General features: G+C 41.8%; 1 protein-coding gene across 2 annotated transcripts in view; it reads left to right on the top strand.

The window, feature by feature from the left end:
- Nucleotides 1-3194, top strand: part of cylda (cylindromatosis (turban tumor syndrome), a) — a 40559-nt gene extending 37365 nt beyond the window's left edge. For both annotated transcript variants that reach the window (XM_036584062.1, XM_036584061.1), the window contains one exon: nucleotides 151-3194. In XM_036584062.1, the coding sequence (XP_036439955.1) occupies nucleotides 151-335 (185 nt within the window). In that variant the 3' untranslated portion in view covers nucleotides 336-3194. The remainder of the gene's footprint in view (nucleotides 1-150) is intronic.
- The last annotated feature ends 16872 nt before the right edge of the window (nucleotides 3195-20066 follow it).

Below are 20066 nucleotides of genomic sequence, written 5' to 3'. Positions count from 1 at the left end.
AAATATGTTAAATACTTAATTGTTTTTTTAAATGTTGTTTTTTTTTTATATATGTATTTTATTAAGTGAGAGTGCAGTTTGAACTAATTCAGTAGGATGGCAATACTCAAACGTCTGTGACTCATTTATTGTGTGTTTGTGTCCGATCAGGTGGACAGAATGGTTTTAACATCCCACAAGTGTCCCCGTGTCCTGAAGTGGGGGCGTACCTGAAGATGACTCCAGAGGAACTGCACGCCCTGGACCCCAAAAACATCCAGGGCTATGCCCGCCGCCTGCTCTGTGACGCTTACATGTGCATGTACCAGAGCCCCACCATGAGCCTCTACAAATAGACGAAGAGAATGGAAAGAAGGTTTGGGATTGAAGCCAAATAGGAAGAGAGACGTACAGAAAGAGAGAGAGAATTGGAAGGGGAGAGAGAGAGAGATGGAGATAAAAAGACAATAAAAAGCTGACAGGTGAAGAGAATAAATGATGGCGGCACACTGCACAAGATGCCTGCTCTCTCGTGACATTGCAAAGAACCAACACTCCCTAACCTGTCGTATCATTTATGCCTGATTCTCTCTGTATATAGTCAAAAAGTATGAACAGGGCAAGGGGAACGGAAAAAAGCTGATTTGCACTGTTTTTGTGTGTGCGTGTTCTGTATATGTATGTATGCGTGTATGTTCGAGTGCTGTTGTTTCTGTCCTCTGTGTTGTAGGCCGTGGATGAACACCAACCCCAAAAAAAACCCCATAGTGACTTTGTTTTATCGCCCCAGTATATGACAAAGAAACTGCTGTAATAAATACTCATTTGAAACGCAGCTGTAACAGGTGATCTATAGCACATCTATACCAGCCACTCAGTGTGCATGGGACACGACTCATCCCTGCTATCCTGCCGAATGGATGGACATGTCTCTCTCTCCCCCCATATAAATGGAACAGGGCTCAACCAGGAGTCCTCATCCTTCAACCTTTGTACCTATAAACCCATCTATAAACGCATCAGATGCACGGCAGATCTGTCGACTGTAGTTTATGATACCTGGTGTCTCTGCTACTGGTTTCAGCCTCCATATTTAGCTGTGATGTCCTTGTCCTGTGTACCAACCTACAGCACAGTATTGGTGTATGAAAGCTTGAAGGAGACACTTGGCTTGACGTCCATATTGAATGGAACTGAGATACTGTCATAAAGCACACAAGTATTTTCTGAATATGGTAACAGTTGGTGATTATTCAATCGGGAGTATTGAATGCTTTCCCCATTGAGCTCGGCCTATAAGAGAGGAGTTTAAAACAGGTATAATTGGCATTACCTGCTTCTGATATAGGTATATATGCATATAATGTGCTCTAAATTCTTGCTTATTTTAATACCAGCTAAATTATTGCTCCTTAAGTGCATCAGTGTATGTGAGGGTGGTGGCACGACCAAACCATGTTTTGGGGTCCCTCAGGAGAATAGCAATTGCATCTCATCTCATAAATCAGTCCTGGGTCAGAAAATACAAATGTTTTTGAAAGTCTTTCCATCCACAAATCAAATGGCTATATAATTTCTTGCAAATAACAGTTTAGAGATCAGCGGCTTCACTCTGTTACAGTACTGCAGTGAAATGTAAATGGTATGTTTTCTACTGAGCAAAAATGAATTGGGTCGGCGTCATGTATCCTGTGAAAATCAGCACTGTATAACATATACATGCCATCATTAATGAGATGGCATGTATATTCATCATAAAGAGGCAACTTTATTTTTTTTGTTTAGTTATATATACTGGAAAATAAAACATAAAATATAAAATGTGCAGTAATTTTTGCACAAGCCATTTTTTTGTTTTATTTTTTTCCCTGTATGTTACATTCAGCAGATAAACAATAGTTGCACATTAAATTGTGTAAAACTTTAACGTACAACTGTAGCTTTACATTCGATAAAGCAAGACTAATTATGCTGTCTCAGGCTATGTTCATGCTACCAGTGTAAAGTGACAATTTTTTTGCCTTTGGTGATGGATGATTGGATGTTTTCAGAGCTGCATGGGCACAAATCTGGTCTTTTCACATCAGATTTAAACTACTTTCTTATGTGGTCATAGATACATATCCATTTGATGGCCATGCGACCAGATCAGAATTCATATTGGGTTTCTTTCATTTTTTTCATTTTTTTTTTTTTTTCCCAAAAAATATGCACCGTTATTTAGTGTTAACATGGCAGCTTAACTTGAAGTTTACACCTATAATCACTGCAAAAGCAATGCATCTGATCTTTTATCTTATTATCTTCTCACAAAGGCTTGTTCTGCTAGCTTGATTGTATGTTGTTGGTCATGATGTACGTGGCTTATTCATATGACCTGAGTTGGAGGTGCACATGCAGGTCATTTCAAGGCACAGGTTCGTTCACATTAATGAAATACGAGTTAATTTCTCATGCTAATGTGAACCGTCAAGTTGGAAAGATCGGATCTAAAAAGTTGAACGTAGCCTTGGACTGCCGCAATTGCCAGGATTCAATTGCTGTCTCCTGAAAATAAGGCAAAATTACCACATGGAGTCCCTTCGAAACCCTTCGAGTCCTTTCCCTTATTTTAACAAAACATGCAGTTGGTCAGTGTTGTGGAAGTAGTGACGTTTATCGTGATCACGATATATCGTCATTATCGCCCAGTCCTAAAGAGATCAAACGTTTTGTGTGTTTTTGGAGTGTTGATCTATGGTCAGTTTTTGTCTTTTATACTTTGCCATATTTATGAAGGAGAATTTTTTCCAGACTGGTCAGTTTCCTCACGTCCATATAATCATATTCATTATGTTAAACAGGATAAATACCTCACCCTGGATCAACACTCGTGGCCTAATGTTTCCAGAAAGGTCTTCATTTATACTGTAGCTCATTCCGGGATTCAGCATCACATGATCATCACTGAGGCAGTAAAGCTATCTAATCATGGCATAACCAGTGAAGGTATTGACACAAACTTGTGTAATGGCCGCACAGACCAGGCGTTGCTCATTACTGGACAGCATGGCTGAAGCTGGTGAACTGTACAGGCTGGTGATGGAGATTTCATGTTGTTCAGGGAGAATAGGCTGTAACTGGTGTACCTGTTCAAATCGATCCCTGGTTAAGTTTCTTCTGTTTGTGCCGTTCTTGTAAATGTTAACTAAATTAAAACCCTCTTTTGAAAAGAATGTTTTTGTGATGGAGTGATCTTGGATGTGTGGCTGGCCATTTAATTTCAAATCAACTTGGCTATTACATGCAAGTTATTTATTGTTCAGTGTCAGGAAAGAAAAAAGCAAAAAAAATGTTTAGCAGAAAAATACACAAAAGCTCTTCAGTAAAGGGAATGGTTCTATATAGAGGCTATCAGGCTTAAATGGTTCTTTGCATGGTGAAATGTTCTTCAGATTGATGGAGAATGTGTTTTATACAAGAATGTGTTTTAAAAGCTTGAATCGAAACAATAGAAGAACCTTTTTGGTGCTATATACCATAGAACCATATCATCGCTCTGCAAAGAAAAATAGGTATCTCAAAAAAAAAAAAAAAACTTTACAGGAGAGGGCAAAAACAGCAAGAACCTGGGTTCGGTTCCCCGTCTAGGCGACCAGAGTCCTTTCTGTGTGGAGTTTGCAGGATCTCCCCGTGTCCGCGTGGGTTTCCTCTGGGTGCTCCGGTTTCCTCCCACAGTCCAAAGACATGCAGTCAGGCTAATTGGACAAGCTAAATTGCCCTTAGGAGTGAATGTGTACGTCTGTGTGTCTGCCCTGTGATGGACTAGCGACCTGTCCAGGGTATGCCCTGCCTTCCGCCTGATGACTGCTGGGATCTGACCCCTAACCCCGACCTCCCCCCAACCCCAGCCTCCCCCCGTAGCACTGTGGTACTTCTATCTACTTTAAAGATATTTTGATACTTGCCACTCGCCCCTACTTAAGGTGTCTGGCGACGACATGAGAGAACCTAAAGAACCAGCAACTAAACTAGTTAAACTAAAAAACGAGTGAAAATGCGCAGTGTTGTTGATACAGCACTGTTGCTCAGCTGTCCTCTTCTTCACCTGACCTCAGAGGTCGATTTTCCTGCATGTCCATTACTGCCAGTGGCTTTGCAGGTGTGATGGGGCTCTCACCTGCCATCAAGGTTCATGTCGCATTAACATGGTGTCACAGCTAGGGCAGGATGACAGTTCAACCACACGGACTGGACATCTGGGACACATCTGTCCTGTGGACATAGACACCTTATCCAGTGCAGGTATGTTGTGTTGTTTATGTGTTTGTTTGTTTGCCCCTGCCTCCAAGCCAGAATTCCTTTGACTCTCAATAGCAGTCACTTTCAGAAGATGCTCAGGATGCATCTGCCTCTTAGCAAGCCCCCCACATGCTCATACACACACGCCCTTGCCCTATTAGTTGCTGCCACTCATATCCGTCCTGGCTCACTGACTGCACAAGTGCCACATGAGTATTTTGTCAGCACAGCAGCTGGCACACAATGCCCTCTTGTAGCTTTATGCCACAGCATATGCCCACCGTGCGATATGTGCTAATTTAGCCCTGCGCTGGTACCTATAGCAACAGATGGAGCGCTGCATTGTCATTCTCACCCCCCAACCTGAGGCCTCAGGGGGACGGACGTGAAATAAAATCAAAGCATATGGATCTCTCTCTCTCTCTCTCTCTCTCTTTCTCTCTCTCTCTCTCTCTCTCTCTCTCTCTTTCTCTCTTTCTCTCTTTCTCTCTCTCTCTCTCTCTGTGTGTCATGTTTATGAAAAACAGTAGATCTCTCAAAATTCAGAGCCTGCAGGAATGTAGACTAGTTGGGAAATCTCTATGCACATCCATTAGGTACAAATAAATCATTTTTGTTATTTTATAAACAATAGTTATACAGCAGGCTAAATTAATTTGTCTTGTGCAACTTCACAGCTTTCAAATAACTTGTAGAAAACTATAATTAAATAAATAAATAAGAAAGCTAGATGTGTGCAGAATAATAAATTCTAAACTTAGATCTAGATTGTAAAATGACTTAAAACTGTGTAATATCGATAATTTTTATTTATATAGCACTTTTCATGCTGGTGGCAGCTTGAAGTGCTTTACAGACAGGTGATAAAGCTTAACAGTAATACAAGAAATTATAAGTATTAATTTAGAGTCATATAAGAAAATGACACAGATCCAATAAAAAAAAATACATACCACAAGATGTAGAGTTTTAATTAAATGGTGAGTTAAACAGACACGTTTTAGATGCGTCTTAAAAGTGAGCACTGAGCTTGACTATCTAATAAAAGGTGGAATTGAGTTCCACAGTTTAGAAGCAGAATAACTAAACAAGGCCTCTCCATGTTTTCTGTATTTGACTGTATTTCTTGGTGAAGAATTTAAATGAATACTATTCATGAACTTACTAAAGGAACGGTTCAGCAAAAATGCAAGTTTTCCATTTAGTCGACCAGCCAAGACATACTTGTTAGTCTCATAGCTCCAGCGCTAAAGATGCAAAATGTCACAGCAGATCAACTACATCTGGGCTAAGAGGAAAATTGTTTAACTTTGATTTTTTTACTGAACTGTTCCTTTAAAATGTCTTGTATTTGCACTTATGTAATGGCTTATTTTTGTGTTCTGTATCTTGGTATCAGCACTGACTCTAACTGTTTAGCTCAAGAGTATTTGATGTATTTGTAGCAGCTAAGAATACATTCTCTGAGTGAAGAACAATGCACTTAAGTAAGTTTTTTGGGATAAGAGCATCTTCCAAATGCCATAAATATAAATGTAAATATAACAAAACCCCAAAATTATTATATAACAAGTAATTCTAAGGTTTTGAAGTCTAGTGTAAATACTATATACTAGTCATATATGTCCACTCTGCCCTGAACTGAGATAGCAGGCAGATCACTTTTGGCCAGACATTTTCCATTCATGATACACACTACACTGCACCAACTACTACACAGCCCAGCACAAACAATGCATATGCACATCATTAAGATAACAACTTATTCACAATAAATGTCTCTCAATCCGTGAGCATGGTGCCTATCCACAGCCCTACGACTGTAGTGTAAATTTGAGATGTACCATTGCATAAGATTGTACTTGCTATGTCTACCAAATGCATACAGCTAAACATTTAGTAAAGCACAACACTGCAATACGCCTAAGCTTGCGAGTCTTTAAACCCCGCTCACTTTGGAACAGCACTTACTCCACGCATACTTATTATGAAAACAGACTAATAATACAGGCACTGAATGCATGGTGTGATAACATCATTTTGCTCGTGGCAAATGAACGCCTCATGATAGAAACTCCATCTCCCTAGATTTAACACCCTCTCCTGTTCCCAAGGGAAAAAAAAGCAGCGCACAATGACCCTCCTTCATCTTAAACGAGGGAAATCACTGTTTTCCTGTTGGCTGAGTGAAACTCTATTGCTTTACTAGGCCAAGTTGAGACAGAACAATTTCAAGCCAATCAGCCCTAACGCAATGTACCACTTATGATTCGCTTTAACTCCAGCCTGATAACAGCTTTTACGCTCGGCCTTCAAAGCTCAGATGATTATCTAGATTATGCTGGGATGATCAAGACTGATAGCATTAACCTGGCTGCTTCTACGGTTCTCTGCCAAAGTCTTTCACACCAATATGTCTTAATGTCTGTGATCAGACTTAACTCAATTCACTTGATCTATTTTGAATTTAAACATAGTCCACATTTCGAGACTTCTCAAAGTTAAGATCCTTTGGGGTGTCAAGAGGTTACTTGCAAAACGTGCATGATGTCGCGCAGGTCACGTTGTATGTTGCACACTCCAGTAAAAATAAAACAGAGAAGGGAAACGGCAACTAAAGAGCCCACATACACACCAATCTGTCTATATTCGTGTGCTTAAGTGATGTTCTATGCATTTAACTATATACAGTGCAGATAGTACTGTAAAAACTGCTGCTCAATTTCGAATTTAGGACAAATATATGATCAAATAATTTCACTGTGTCTATTTTTAGTCCCCCTCTCCCACTTCTATGTGCCATTTTGTCCCATAGTAAATTTGTTCCCCCTCACTTGACATGAGAAACACATTAACAGCACTTAGCTTGTGACCTTATGACCTCTTCAGTCATTTTTGTCCTTTTGAGATGCCCGCTAAGTCTTTGTTTCAGCCATTTTCAGTTCTTTTGTGATTGGATTTCAGTGAATGAAAGCTTGCTTGCTTCCTTGATTGACTGGAAAGATTGACTCGACCAGTTTTAAACCATTTTTTCACTTGACTCACTTGGTTTGACACGTCTTTTTCACATAGTGTAACTTCTAAATTTAGGATTTTCTTTCACATATGCAAGCAGGATGCTTTTGCATGCCTCTGGTAGGGAGAGTGAGGCTCAAATTTAACATAGATATTTTAAGTTAATTGTTAACTCATTTTAAGTAGCCATAAAATGCCATTTCTGCCTGTTTTGGAGGCCCCTCAGATTTTACATTATACATTTTTTCCTTCAACAATGTTAATGGACTATATTTTGAAGGAAATGTGTATGATTTACAAAAATGGAAGCAAACTGGATTTTGATCAACACAGATGAGCAAGTGAGTCAATGTTTGTGAAAGTGTTTGTATTGTGTTTACATTGTGTTTAAAAGCAGGGGGTTCTTCCACCTCCCCCTTTACCTCTCATTGCTCACTAGCAGCTTAACACAGAGTCACAACATGCACACACAGAGCCAACAGTGTCCAAATTAATATGATAACAGAGTTACAGTGAAAAATATTTTATTTGAATATCTTAACCTGTTTCTAATCCGTCATTGGAATGGCTTTTAGGGGGGCTACAGAAAGAGGTTAAATAGGGTGCAGTGGAACAGCTCATATTCCCATAACAACATCATTTGTGAATTTTTACAACAATCATACAAATATTTCTTGACATTAATGCTGAATTTTGTTTGATTACTGAGTTGTGTGTATAAATCAAAGAATTCATACCTGTATTGTTTTAGTCACCCTTTTGGTTGCGGTAATAAAGCACTGGTTTAGAGCATGTAAACAACCTTTAGTGAGAGCTAGCCAGACCCACATGTCCATGTAGAGTTTGTCAACCAGTCATATATGTTTTGATTAGAAATAACATCTTAATTTTGTTCTAAAAGGAGATTTCAGTCTATTTTAACTTAATATTACTCTTCTTTTAAACAACAAATGCAATAAAGTGCATGATAAAAGAATAAAGCATGTATAGGCATACATCATAAAATACAGCTCGATTGTGGTCTAAGTAAGCTTGGGCGTTTTAGAGTGCAGATACAGTTGGGCTGACTAAGTTTCACATAACCTAACAAACAGCCACAGTCACAGTCAACTCAGTTTACAACAGTGGTTAGGCACTCAGGCTGTGATTAATCCTCATGCACATGAAAAGCATGACTTTTATGACAAAAAGCCAATCGCATGAAACACGAGAAGCCCCTAAAGAAGGAAAAAGAAACTATGTTGCCTAAATATGTACCATGTGAAGCATTAATAATGGTTAAAGGCAACGCTACTGCCACCAGGGTTAGAACTAAGCTCATAGTTATCTGGGTGAGCTAGAAATACTGCTGTTACTGTACTGTCCCATACATGCCTAAGCCATGACGCTACTTCCACCATGTTTCACAGATGATGTTGTGTTCAAACTGTCTCATGTTTTCTTCTTACTCCACTTGTTAATCATGTTGGTAGTCATCATCTGTTGATCATCTGGTCTGCATTTTTAGCCTTTAGCCTTTTGCTCCACTGTTCTTACCCAATACCAAACATGGCACAAGCATGAAAACAAAGCAAACCGTGCTCTCAGTTCAGGATAAAAGGGCAATATGTACCATCCCGGCACTTCGAGTGAGGAGTCGTTAATGAGCTCTGGAGCAGATGCTACAGCTGGCTGTTTCCTCCTGACAAGCAGGTGTAGCCAAACTGCATATGCAGCTTACGCACGTAAAATATTTAACGTCATATCTGTCACCTCCGCCAAGTGTTTTTACTACACATCACCTAGGGGAGGGGGAGAGGCGGGGGAGGGCTGAGACTGCCATAAACACATGCAGAACCTGTACACACACCTTAATGCACACCATCCTGTGCTCAGAAATCCTCTGCTTCTACCAGAGCGCATGTTATTTGGCATGTGTACGGTGTTAAAAGCAGAGAGAGATGGGGTGTGACTCATGGTGGGACGGGGGTGTAAGCCGCCACACCTGCGCATTCCTCCGTTCTCCACTACCCCTCCCTCATTCCTCTTTCTCTTTCTTTATCTGTCTGTCTCTCTCTCTCTTTGGCCCTCTCTCTCTCTCTCCCTCCATCCAGCCACCTCTTGTCTGTCTCCTTTAACACTGCATTATTTACAGGTGTTTACTGCAACACGGCGCAATCTGCTCTACAGATAAAGTAAACGTGCGTAACAGATGCATGTTAACTCCGCCGGATGTTGCGAGGTAATCTCTAACTTCTGTATACTTGCTGCTGCTTCATTAGGCTCTAATGCTAGGCAGTGAGTATCTCCATTGCCACTTCTCGATACAAAAACGTAAGCATCCATGTGCATGAATTAGCTTGAGCACCACGAAGCCATTCATTATAGATCTAATGGCATGGTCATGATGGAGGTACTAATAATGACACCAGAACAAATATTCATTTGTTGACATGTCTGTTTAGAAGGGAAGCTCCACTGAATATACAGCTACACTGTACACCAATCAGCCATAACATTTAAACCATCTCTTTGTTTTTTTTTTACACTTTTTCTCAATTTTATCATCTCCTCTTACCATATAGGTGCACTTTGTAGTTCAGACTGTAGTCCATCTGTTTCTCAGCACCATACAGGACCATCACAGAGCAGGTACTATCAGGATGATGAATCGTTCTCAGCACTGCAGCGACGCTGACGTGGTGGATCAGACACAGCAGTGCTGCTGGAGTTTGAAGAAATCAAATGGTTCATTAACAAACTCAAAGGTGGATGGTTAAGAAGACATAGCCCACAGGAAGGGGTTACTGAGCGTTACACCTACACCTTACTGGATTTGGACCTAACGGTCTTGCTCTTGGCTGGCTGGGAAGATTCGACAGCAGAGCCTGGCTGGAACTTGATGAGAGAGACAGCGATCTTACCTGCCTACCATGCTACAATGGCAATGGTGCCTGGGAACAGCACAGCTGTAAGTGGCCACCCGACATTATGGCTGGATGGTGGTCACCATAACGCAGCTGTGTCTGGACTGGAGTGGCTCTGTTGCTGGAACAACATGATGACCTAGTGGCACTGACCACACTCTCCAGCGACTCTTTGGGTTAGCGGTGAGCAAAGCAGCATTACAAGGTTGAGGAGCTTGAGAAGGAGATGACTTGCCAAGTGGCCCCAAAGCAAACGGCGATGGAGATACTGGTGTTCTGGCATGGCAGGAAGAGGGTATACCATACCCATCAATGCTGTGAACCTGAGCTGGTGGGGAAATGGAAGCCAGCCAAAAAGATTGGTTGCCAATGTAGACTTTAGGTAGAGTACAGCATAGACTGGAAACAGCTAACCGCCCTCATTGACACTGGCTCATTGGTGTCACTTCTATGTCCAGGTGTGCTCCCTCACACCAAGAACAGCATACTTGTCAAGTGGGAAGCAATGACTGTCCAACTCCAGTCTGTCACTGGCGGCTAAGTCGATGTGAGAGGGAGAAGGTGACTTCCGGCTGTGGTGTAGGGCCTGAGCCGAGTTCTGGCTCATGCCTAAACAGGATATGTGCAATATCGCCTTAGACTTTCTCACGGCGGCCGGGGTTGTGCTCAACCTCAGGAAGGAATCACTGGGCTTGGGGATGGGACAAGAGAAGCCGATTGCAGTAGCTAGTGCCAGAGCTGAGGTAGAGAGTCGGGGCTCACAGGTACTGTGTTGCCTTCATTCTCTGCGGGGGAAGCTGCCAGCTCAGGAGAAGTGTGCTCTTTTAGATCGAGGGCACTGCAGCCCATTCTGGAGGAGCTGAATCCCTGAGGGCTGTGGGCAGTGCACATCAGCAGGACTCTCTCCAACATAGACAATACAGTGGACAACAGTGAAAGTGGAAGGTGCCTGAGAGGAGTGCTGCAGCTACTGTCGTCGCCCCATTGCCACTAGACTTGATGCTGTGAGCTGTGAGGAGTTCTGCCACACCAGTGGACAGGATGCCCATGGAGCTCCCATAGCTCTGTCTGCCAGGGGTAGGGAAGGATAGAACACCCAAAGCAGGGTATGCCAAGGACACTGCTCCGGGAGAGGACTAGGGGCATGCCGCTGCCGAGGAGTAGGCACCCTGTGGCACTTGTGTAGGCTGGGATGTTGCATGCCTGAGGGACTTTGTTAGGACTGTGTGGATTGCTGGGATAGCTGACCCTTGGGAGTAGGGCTAATTGTAATTGTAACTGAGGAGAGTGGGTTACAGGGTGTTGGAAGTGTCTGCCTCCTTGCCTGTCATGTCCTCCTGTGTTACTCCCTCCCTGTGTTTCGTGTTGGGGTTAATGCTTGGCTCTGCATTTCTTGCTGCCTGTTGAAATGCCTGTTCAAAATAAAAAGCATTTGCACGTATGTGCAATGTTTTCGTTGTCCTCTTCTACTCCATGTGGTCTAATGGCATTCAGAACAAGTGGAATAATGGCCGATTTAGACAAACCCAAAATCTTTTATTACGAGCCTTGACCCTAAAAGTTTCTCTCACTCTAAAGCTAAAAACTTACTTTTAATCTCCCTGACCCAGGAAGTTTACTGTTGTAGAGTACTGTATGTACTACACCGTTTAAAAAGGAGAGTGTGTGAGAGAGAGAGAGAGAGAGAGAGAGAGAGAGAGAGAGAGAGAGAGAGATTGAGATCATGCCGTCCTCTCAGCTCTATGATGAGTGGTCCACCCCTTCATAGTGAGATAAATCTCATAAACAGCGCTTGTACACACACAATAGCATCATTTCACGCTGCTGGCAGCTCCCATTGTGTACTATGGCAGGAGCGCGCGGGAGCCCGCCTGCCTGCCTGCGTGTGTGTGTCCGTCCTCAGTTCGCGCTCGCGCCCCCCGCCTCATCGTCGTTTTCTGCCTGTCAGCTCCGCTCGCGCCGTTTCCCGCCCCGATTAGATTTGCCATTTCCGCGCACGGCTCGGACTGTAGCAGTTAATAACGGTCGCCTCATTAACATGAGCGCCGGCTCTCGCGCGCCATCGATTATGACGTTCGGGTCCCCTCGTGCGCGCGGTTTCATTAACGGCTCGCCGGTATGGATTGTTATTAATGGATTGTTATTAATAAAGCGCTGCTGCCGGTTCGGCGCGAGCGTTATTAATGGAGCAAATTAGCGAGGGCGGCATAATCAACTTAGAGCCCGCGCGGGCCGTGATCATCGACGCGGGGTTCGGCGGGGCGGACTGAGAGATCACCTCGTTAACGAAAGTTTAACGGTCATCATAGCGCGAGCTGCCTGGCGGGAAGGTCGCCTCTGAATGTCACCGGCGCTCGCGATTGATTCGCGTTAAACGGAATCAATGTCATGTTTGGGGGAGAACAATAAGAGCTAATGGATGAGCCTTAAGCTGAGGCCAAATAAACATGTTTGTTTTTGAGAGAGAGAGAGAGAGAGAGAGAGAGAGAGAGAGAGAGAGAGAGAGAGAGAGAGATTGGGATGCTGATTGTTTAGCTGCTCTCATAATTCATCACTGGTAAATAAGGTGGATGTCAGAGGTTTGATAATTAGCACTGACTTAGACCTGCTGGCCTGCTGGGTCTCTGCAATGGACAGAGAGAGGTGGAGACTGGCCTGGTGAGAGGGAGAAAGAAGAAGGTGACAGAGACAGAGAATGGGAGAGGGAGAAAGAGGGATGTGAGAGACAGAGGGAAATGAAAGAAAGACAGAGGAGGGAGAGAAAGAGAATAGAGAGAGGCAGGAGTAAAAGACAAAGAACGAGAGAGGGGAGAAGGAGGGAGAGAGAGAGAGAGGAAGAAAGACAGAGGGGAGCAGGAGAAGGAGAAAGAGAGACAATTGAAGAGATAGGGAAAAGGAGAAAGCAGAACAAATGGAGTAGGATCAACAGAAAGAAAGAAAAGGTTAGAGAGGGGAGAAGGAGAGAGGGAGAAAGTGAGAGAGTTGGGATAAGGAGAGAAGGAGAAAGAGAAAGAGAGAGAGGCCAGAGGAAGAAAGATGGAGGGGGAAAGAGAGATAGAAAGGAGAGGGAGAGAGCAGCAGAGAGAGAGAGTAAGAGGAAAAAAGAAAGAAAAAGAGAAATACAGATATATAGGGGGGAAAGACAGATAAAGAGTGGGGAGAAGGAGAGCAGAAGAAAGATAAAGAGAGACAGAGAGGGAGAAAGAGAGCAAAAAGGAAAATGAGTGAGAAAGAAAGAGATGGAAAGAGAGCCAGAGAGAGATGGAGAAAGGGAAAAGAAAGACTTGAAACAGGAAAATGAAGGAGAAAGATAAAGGAAGAGGAGGAGGAGAAAGAAAGAAAGAAAGAAAGACATGAGGGGAGAAGAAGACATCAGGAGAAAGACAGAAGGAAGAAGGAAAATGACTGAGAAAGATGGGGGGAGAGAGAGAGAGAAAGACAGAGGAGGGAAAAGGAGAGAAAGTGAGATGGGGGGCGGGAGTAATGGCATGGGGAGAGCAGAAAAGAAAAACAGTGGTCTTCCAGTGCACTGTGTATAAATGTTGTTTAACAGTGTGTAAAGCCTTTTGTTACAAATAAAAAAATGAAATAGTTTGATTAAAAAATTAAATATAACAACAAAAAATATAATTAGTGTCGAAGATCGCTGTCGGAATTCACCTCTGTAAACTACGTCCATCTGTGGCTGCTACAGTGAAATGCAGAGCGGCCGTCTGCGGCCACTATGCGGTCTCTGCCATTTCTTCACGCTCCTTTAGGGAACCAAAATTGTTCTTTTACATCATCACTCCAAAACCAGAGAAGTGAGACCAATTTAAAAAAAGGATACATTAAAGAGCACATAAATTACAGTTTTTCTGTCTTTAATTTATTCTACCAAAAACTGTTGTAATTTTTTTTGCATTGATTTTTCAACCTTATTTTTGTCCCTTAGAATGAAATTGGTTGTTTTTGTTGCTGTGCCTTTAAGACAGATAAATGAGCTCTGTTCTGATTGGCTGGCCTGTATTGTGTCTCATTTAAAGAGCAGTCCAGGCTAAAACCCTCCTTATAACTTCAGTGTGAAAGGGTGGGGCTGAAGCTAATGGACAGGTGCTTCAGAAGTACAAGGAAATGCATTGGGATTACTGTCTGTGGTATTCAGCTGTTTGATCCAGAGGTGGCCCAATAGAGACTATGTTAAAAAATAAAAACAAAAACAAACAAAAAAAAAACACTGGTGTTCCTTTAATGAATGAAGCTGAAGAGGAACATGATTACGAGAAAGCTATACAGCCACACAGGTAAACAGCTATAAAATGTTGTTTTTGTTGCAGTTGTTAAGCATCCAAATGCATCCCCCCCTTCATCACACCATTCTTTATGTTGGAACAGAAGCCAGCTTGTTCTCTGTAGGCCTCTTTCTTTTAGCTCTCTCCTCAATTCTTCCTCTCGTCTGTCTTTGTTCCAGGAGCCTGGACGCTCGCCAGCAGCGACAAATCCTCTTGATCCGTTACAAAGCTGAGGAACTTGGTCAGAGAGCGAGAGTGGTGGGGGGGGTATAGAGATGTGGAAATAGGAGAAAGGAGAGGGAGAACAAGAAAGAGAGAGAGGGAGAATGAGAAAGAGAGGAGAAAGAGGGAGAGATAGAGAAAGACAAAGGTGTGGGAACAGAAGAAAGAGAGGGAGAAGGAGAAAAAGGAGAGGGAGAAAGAAAGATGTGTGAGCAAAAGAAAGAGAGGGAGAAGGAGGAGAAGGAGAAAAAGGAGAGGGAGAAAGATAAAGATAAAGATGTGTGAACAGAAGAAGGAGAGAGAAGGAGAAAAAGAGAAAGATGTGGGAACAGAAGAAAGTGGGAGAAGGAAAAAAAGGAAAGGGGAAAGAGAAAGAGAAATGTGTGAACGGAAGAAAGAGAGGGAGAAGGAGAAAAAGGAGAGGGAGAAAGAGAAAGAAAGACAATGATGTGGAAACAAGAAAGAAGGAGAAGGAAAAAAGGAGAGGGGAAGAGAAAGACAAAGATGTGTGAACAAAAGAAAGAGAGGGAGAAGGAGAAAAAGGAGAGGGAGAAAGAGAGAAATAAAAAAAGATGTGGGAGCAGAAGAAAGAAAAGGAGAAGGAGCAAAAGGACAGCAGAAAGAGAAAGACAGATGTGGGAACAGGAGAAAAGGAGAAGGAGAGAGAAAGAGAGACAAGGAGACCAAGAAAGATCGAGATGTGGGAACAGGAGAGAAGGAGAAAGAGAGGAGGAGAGAGGAAGAGAGAAAAGAGAGTGAGAACGAGAAGGATAGAGAGGAGGAAACAAGAGAGAGGAAAGAGCGAGAAATGAAAGGAGATAGAAAAAGGGATTTAGACCTGCTGAAGCCTTTGCAGAGAACACCTGGCCTCTCTCTCTCTCTCTCTCTCTCTTTCTCACTCTCTTTCGCTCTCTCTCTCACTCTCTTTTGCTCTCTCTCTCTCTCTCTCTCTCTCTCTCTCCCTCTCTCCACCTGGAGGAACAGCAGACGTTTCCATCCAGAGGAGTGTGAAATTTCACACTTGTTTTTCACAACACATCTTTTAATATGCACTGTGCTTTTTTCCCCTCCCTTCTTTTCTCCCTCCATCTCTCCTTCTCCTTCACTCCCTCTCTTTTCCCGCTTCATGTATGAATTCTTTTCGATCTCTTCGCCCCTTCGCCTGTCCTGCCAATCATGTGTGAGCGACAGCACGTACAATTTTCCGCCGCAGTTTGCACCCCTTAAGAGGAAAATTGCTTCGGCTATAACCTCTAGCTGGCGAGACAACAACAACAATAAAAAAGGAGAGAGAGAAGAGCTACAACTGTAATCCGTCGGGCCGCTGTCAGCTCTGCGGTCGGGACAGGCTGAGAGGAGAGAGAGATAGGGCGAGAGACACTTTAACCAACTCTGCTCTGTAATATGCGCACCTGGGCTTGAATGAATCTCGCCTTAAACATAACTGACTGCCATTGTCCTGAGATGACTGCTATGAGAGGTAGTTGTCAGATATGCTCCGGGCTTGCCGGCGGGAGCGTGTGTGTGCGGATGGTCGTTTATTATATGTTGTGTGGTCTTCTGTCGGCGCGTGTATTGATTTGGCAGGGTCACTTTGATCGGAGCAGCTGACATTCCATTACCCGAGAAAAAAGGGCCTCAAAATAAAGAGGAATATGTTAAGGGACAAGCGGGCGGTGGGGTGCGATATGACTGTAATTAAGTGCAGGGGTGGCTGGTGCCTGCTGAAAGAGCGAGAGAAAGGGAGGGGAAAGGAGGAAAAAGGAGGAGGGCCGTGGGAAGCTATTGTCTGCAGGAGACGAGTCATGTTGCGCTGATATTATGCTTGACCTTTCCTCTGCTACTCCTCTGTTCTCCAATCTCTTCGTCACCTTCCCTTCTTCCTATCCTTGTTTCTCATCTTTTACTATAGTCCTCTTCTCTTCTATTCCTCCTTCTCCTCTTGCTCCACTTGCTCCTGAATTTGAGCTGGCAAATCCCAAACTTAGTTGACTGTTGCATGACTACGGTTGGTTTGCATTCTGCATACATTTTGATGTGGTTGTAAACGTCATAGATATGTACAAAGCAAACTTGCAAATTAGGAAATGCAACAGAAAATTTAAATATGCAACAAATCGAAAAGTGCAACAGTAATTCCGAAAAAAACAGCAGCAAATCCAAAAGTGCAAAGACAAAACTAAAAGCAACAGGGAGCTGTAAAGCCCAACGGTAAATCCGCAAAGCACAACAGCGAGTCCAAAAACACAACAGCAAATCCAAAAGCAACAAGAAACTAAAAAGCACAAAAGCCCAAAAATGCATCAGCAAAACCAAAAGTGCAACAGCAAACCCAGAAATACAACAGCAAATTTAAAAGCATTATAGCAAATCAAAAAGCACGACAAATCCTAAAATGCAATGACAAACAAAAAAAAAGAAATGCAACAGCAAATCCAAAAACACAACAGCCAATCAGAAATGCAATGGCAAATCCAAAAATGCAACAGCAAAACGAAAACAAAACAGTAAATCCAAAAATGCAACAGCAAGTCCAAAAGCAATACAGCAAATATAACTATTCAACAGCAAGTCCAAAAATGCATCAGCAAATTAAAATATTCAACAGAAAATCTGAAAGCACAACAAATACAAAAATATAACTGCTAGTCCAAAATGCAATGGCAAATTCGAAAGTGCAACAGTCCTAGAAGTGTATTTCTAATGGTGCATAACTATAACTGGCTTGCTTTGTACATTCTAAAAAGGCTGTGAACCTCATAGTCATGTGCAAAGCAAACTGGCCAATCTGAATACACAGCAGTAAAACTGAAACACAACAGCACTGCTGACACAAGAAAAAACTCTGACTGTTTTTTATTGATTGATATACAAACCTTTCAAGTGTAATTTCTCTTGTTGTATAGAGTTTCCACTGCAGCGGTACAACATTTTCTCACAACAGCAACCAAATCCAAAAACATAAGAGTTTATTTGGTTTTGCAGTTGGGTGCTTACGTACACATATTTGAGGGGATAAAAAAAGCAGACATGCTGCTGGATATCACTGTCCTCTGTATCCAGACAATGTGAACACTGGCTTCATAACTTCACCAGTAATATAAGACAAGAAGACAAATTCTCCTGAACACACACTTGAACATCTCCATTGTATTTTGTGGAGAATCTTTCAGAATCTTTGCTGGGCTGTCATTCTCAATGTCCACTTCACCAAAGTCTTTCAACAGCTTATATATATATTTTTTTTAAAGTGTTTCTGCTGCTTGAGACATTATAATGTGAGTCAAACAGGTTAAAGCGGCTGTGATGTTACATTTGATATTTCTGTCAGTTCAAGCTCGTCTGCTGGAGCTGGCTGTTTGGGAATAATCTGAGGGACTCATCTTCGTGTGGTTCTGCCGCTGTGTGTGTGTGTGTGTGTGTGTGAGAGAGAGAGAGACGGGGTTTATTAGTGAAGCATTTTGAAGCCTACATCTCTTCAGTCTGTCAGACGCATAAGAGCATCACTTTATCATCGTTTGTCTGACTGGTGTCCCTATGGACTGTGTGTGTGCGTGTATGTGTTTGTGTGTGTGTGTAAGGGACACAGAGTAATAAGTAAACACAGTCGTTGGTTGTCTGTACTTTTCTACGAACGGTTATAGTGTTGCATTTTAAAAAAGAAGTTATTGTATATATTATCCTGTACATTATTGTGTGTGTATATTAGGGGTTCCAGACAAAACCTGTTAATTAACAGTAAAATTATGTTTTCTTAATGAAGATCTGTAAAATTACAGTCATTTAAATTCTTGGAAATTCTTCAACAATAGTTGAATACATTTTGGTAAAAAATGTATTCAAAGGTTTCATTAGTGTTTTTACAGTACTTTACCATAATGATAACAGTAACAACAACTGAAATAAATGCAAATGTCTGTAAAAGGTGATAATTTGTTTTTGTGAATTTATATTCTATTTTGTGTTAAAATACTGCATCTTTTATTTACATGACTTTAATTGTATTTTTTTTTTCAAAAAATGGATATTGACCATTACAGTTTACAGTACTTTGAGAGTAAACAACAGCTTTCTTTTCATCCAATGCATTTTTTTATTAAATGTTTTGACGCTTCAAAAGGTTCAATGTAGGTTATGGAAACAGAATGTCAGTAATATCAGCCTGAGGTGAATCAGTCTCCTCAGAGGTGAATCTGTCTGCTTAGAGGTGAATCACTGTCCTCAGAGCTGAATCGGTGAATTGGTCTTCTCAGAGGTGAATCAGTGAATCAGTCTTCTCAGAAATAAGTCAGTGAATCAGTCTCCTTGGAGGTGAATCACTAAATCAGTATTCTCACAGGTGAATCAGTTTCTTCATAGGTCAATCAGTTTTTTCAGAGGTGGGCGTACAGTGGATACTTGCATATATACACCACTACACTAGTAGTTAGACTAGGACTCATAACCAAAGATAGGACCAAAGTAACACTGATGATGGCAAACACATCAATCATAGATCGGTCAACATGTTCACACAAACACACATGCATATACACACACAAGTTTGTTCTTATGTCTTTGTAGGATATTTTCACTGACTTCGGAATGACTAGATGCTGTGCTACAAATAACTCAAATCTAGCCTTAACCCAAGGAACCAAAGGAAAATCTTAAAGGGGAATTCCACCAATTTTTCAAAATGTATGCATAATTCAATCATTAAGATTTAAACAAAGAGTGGTTTAATGTGAAATGTGATACAGAGTCTGTTCACAGCAATGGTGGCAGGAAACAGATGAAGCCTGAAGAGTTTTACAATCTTTTTACAACAAGATTTTGGTAAAAAATGTATTTTTATAATTTATGCAGGGTGTTTCAAGCAAACGTTTTAATTATATCATTATTTTACCATCATCAACATTAAATATAAGACACATATAGGTTCACTGGTGATTCTGGATAGTAAATAAAATGGCTATGTTTATGTTGTAGACATCACCTCCTAGATCCTGTCAGCACCAGTCCGTATGTTTCTGTACAATTCAATCAAAATACTCTGAATGACTGCTCACACCTCAAGAATTGAACTATGCAGAACATTTGAGAAATTGATGCAAATTGATGGAATTTTCCTTATATGTCTTTAATGATCATCATTCTGAATAGGTCACACAAAGACTCTGTGTTATAATGGCTAGCACTACAATAACAAGCGTCCTACTGTTAATTAAGTCAATAAGGAATTCACCTCAAGTTTCTTTATCTGTATGAAGTGTCTACATCATCAACAGCCCATTGTACATAAGGGCAAAGACTTGAAGAGTCAGGTCATACATAAAGCACTGTGTTTAAGATCTTAATTCAGCTGAGCATCAAAGGAAGACATGCTCAAACAAAAGAACTGCGACGCTCG

Source organism: Colossoma macropomum, unplaced genomic scaffold (assembly GCF_904425465.1).
Source record: "Colossoma macropomum unplaced genomic scaffold, Colossoma_macropomum, whole genome shotgun sequence".
NCBI classification, from domain to species: Eukaryota; Metazoa; Chordata; class Actinopteri; order Characiformes; family Serrasalmidae; genus Colossoma; species Colossoma macropomum.
This window is presented reverse-complemented; position numbering and strand designations above follow the sequence as displayed.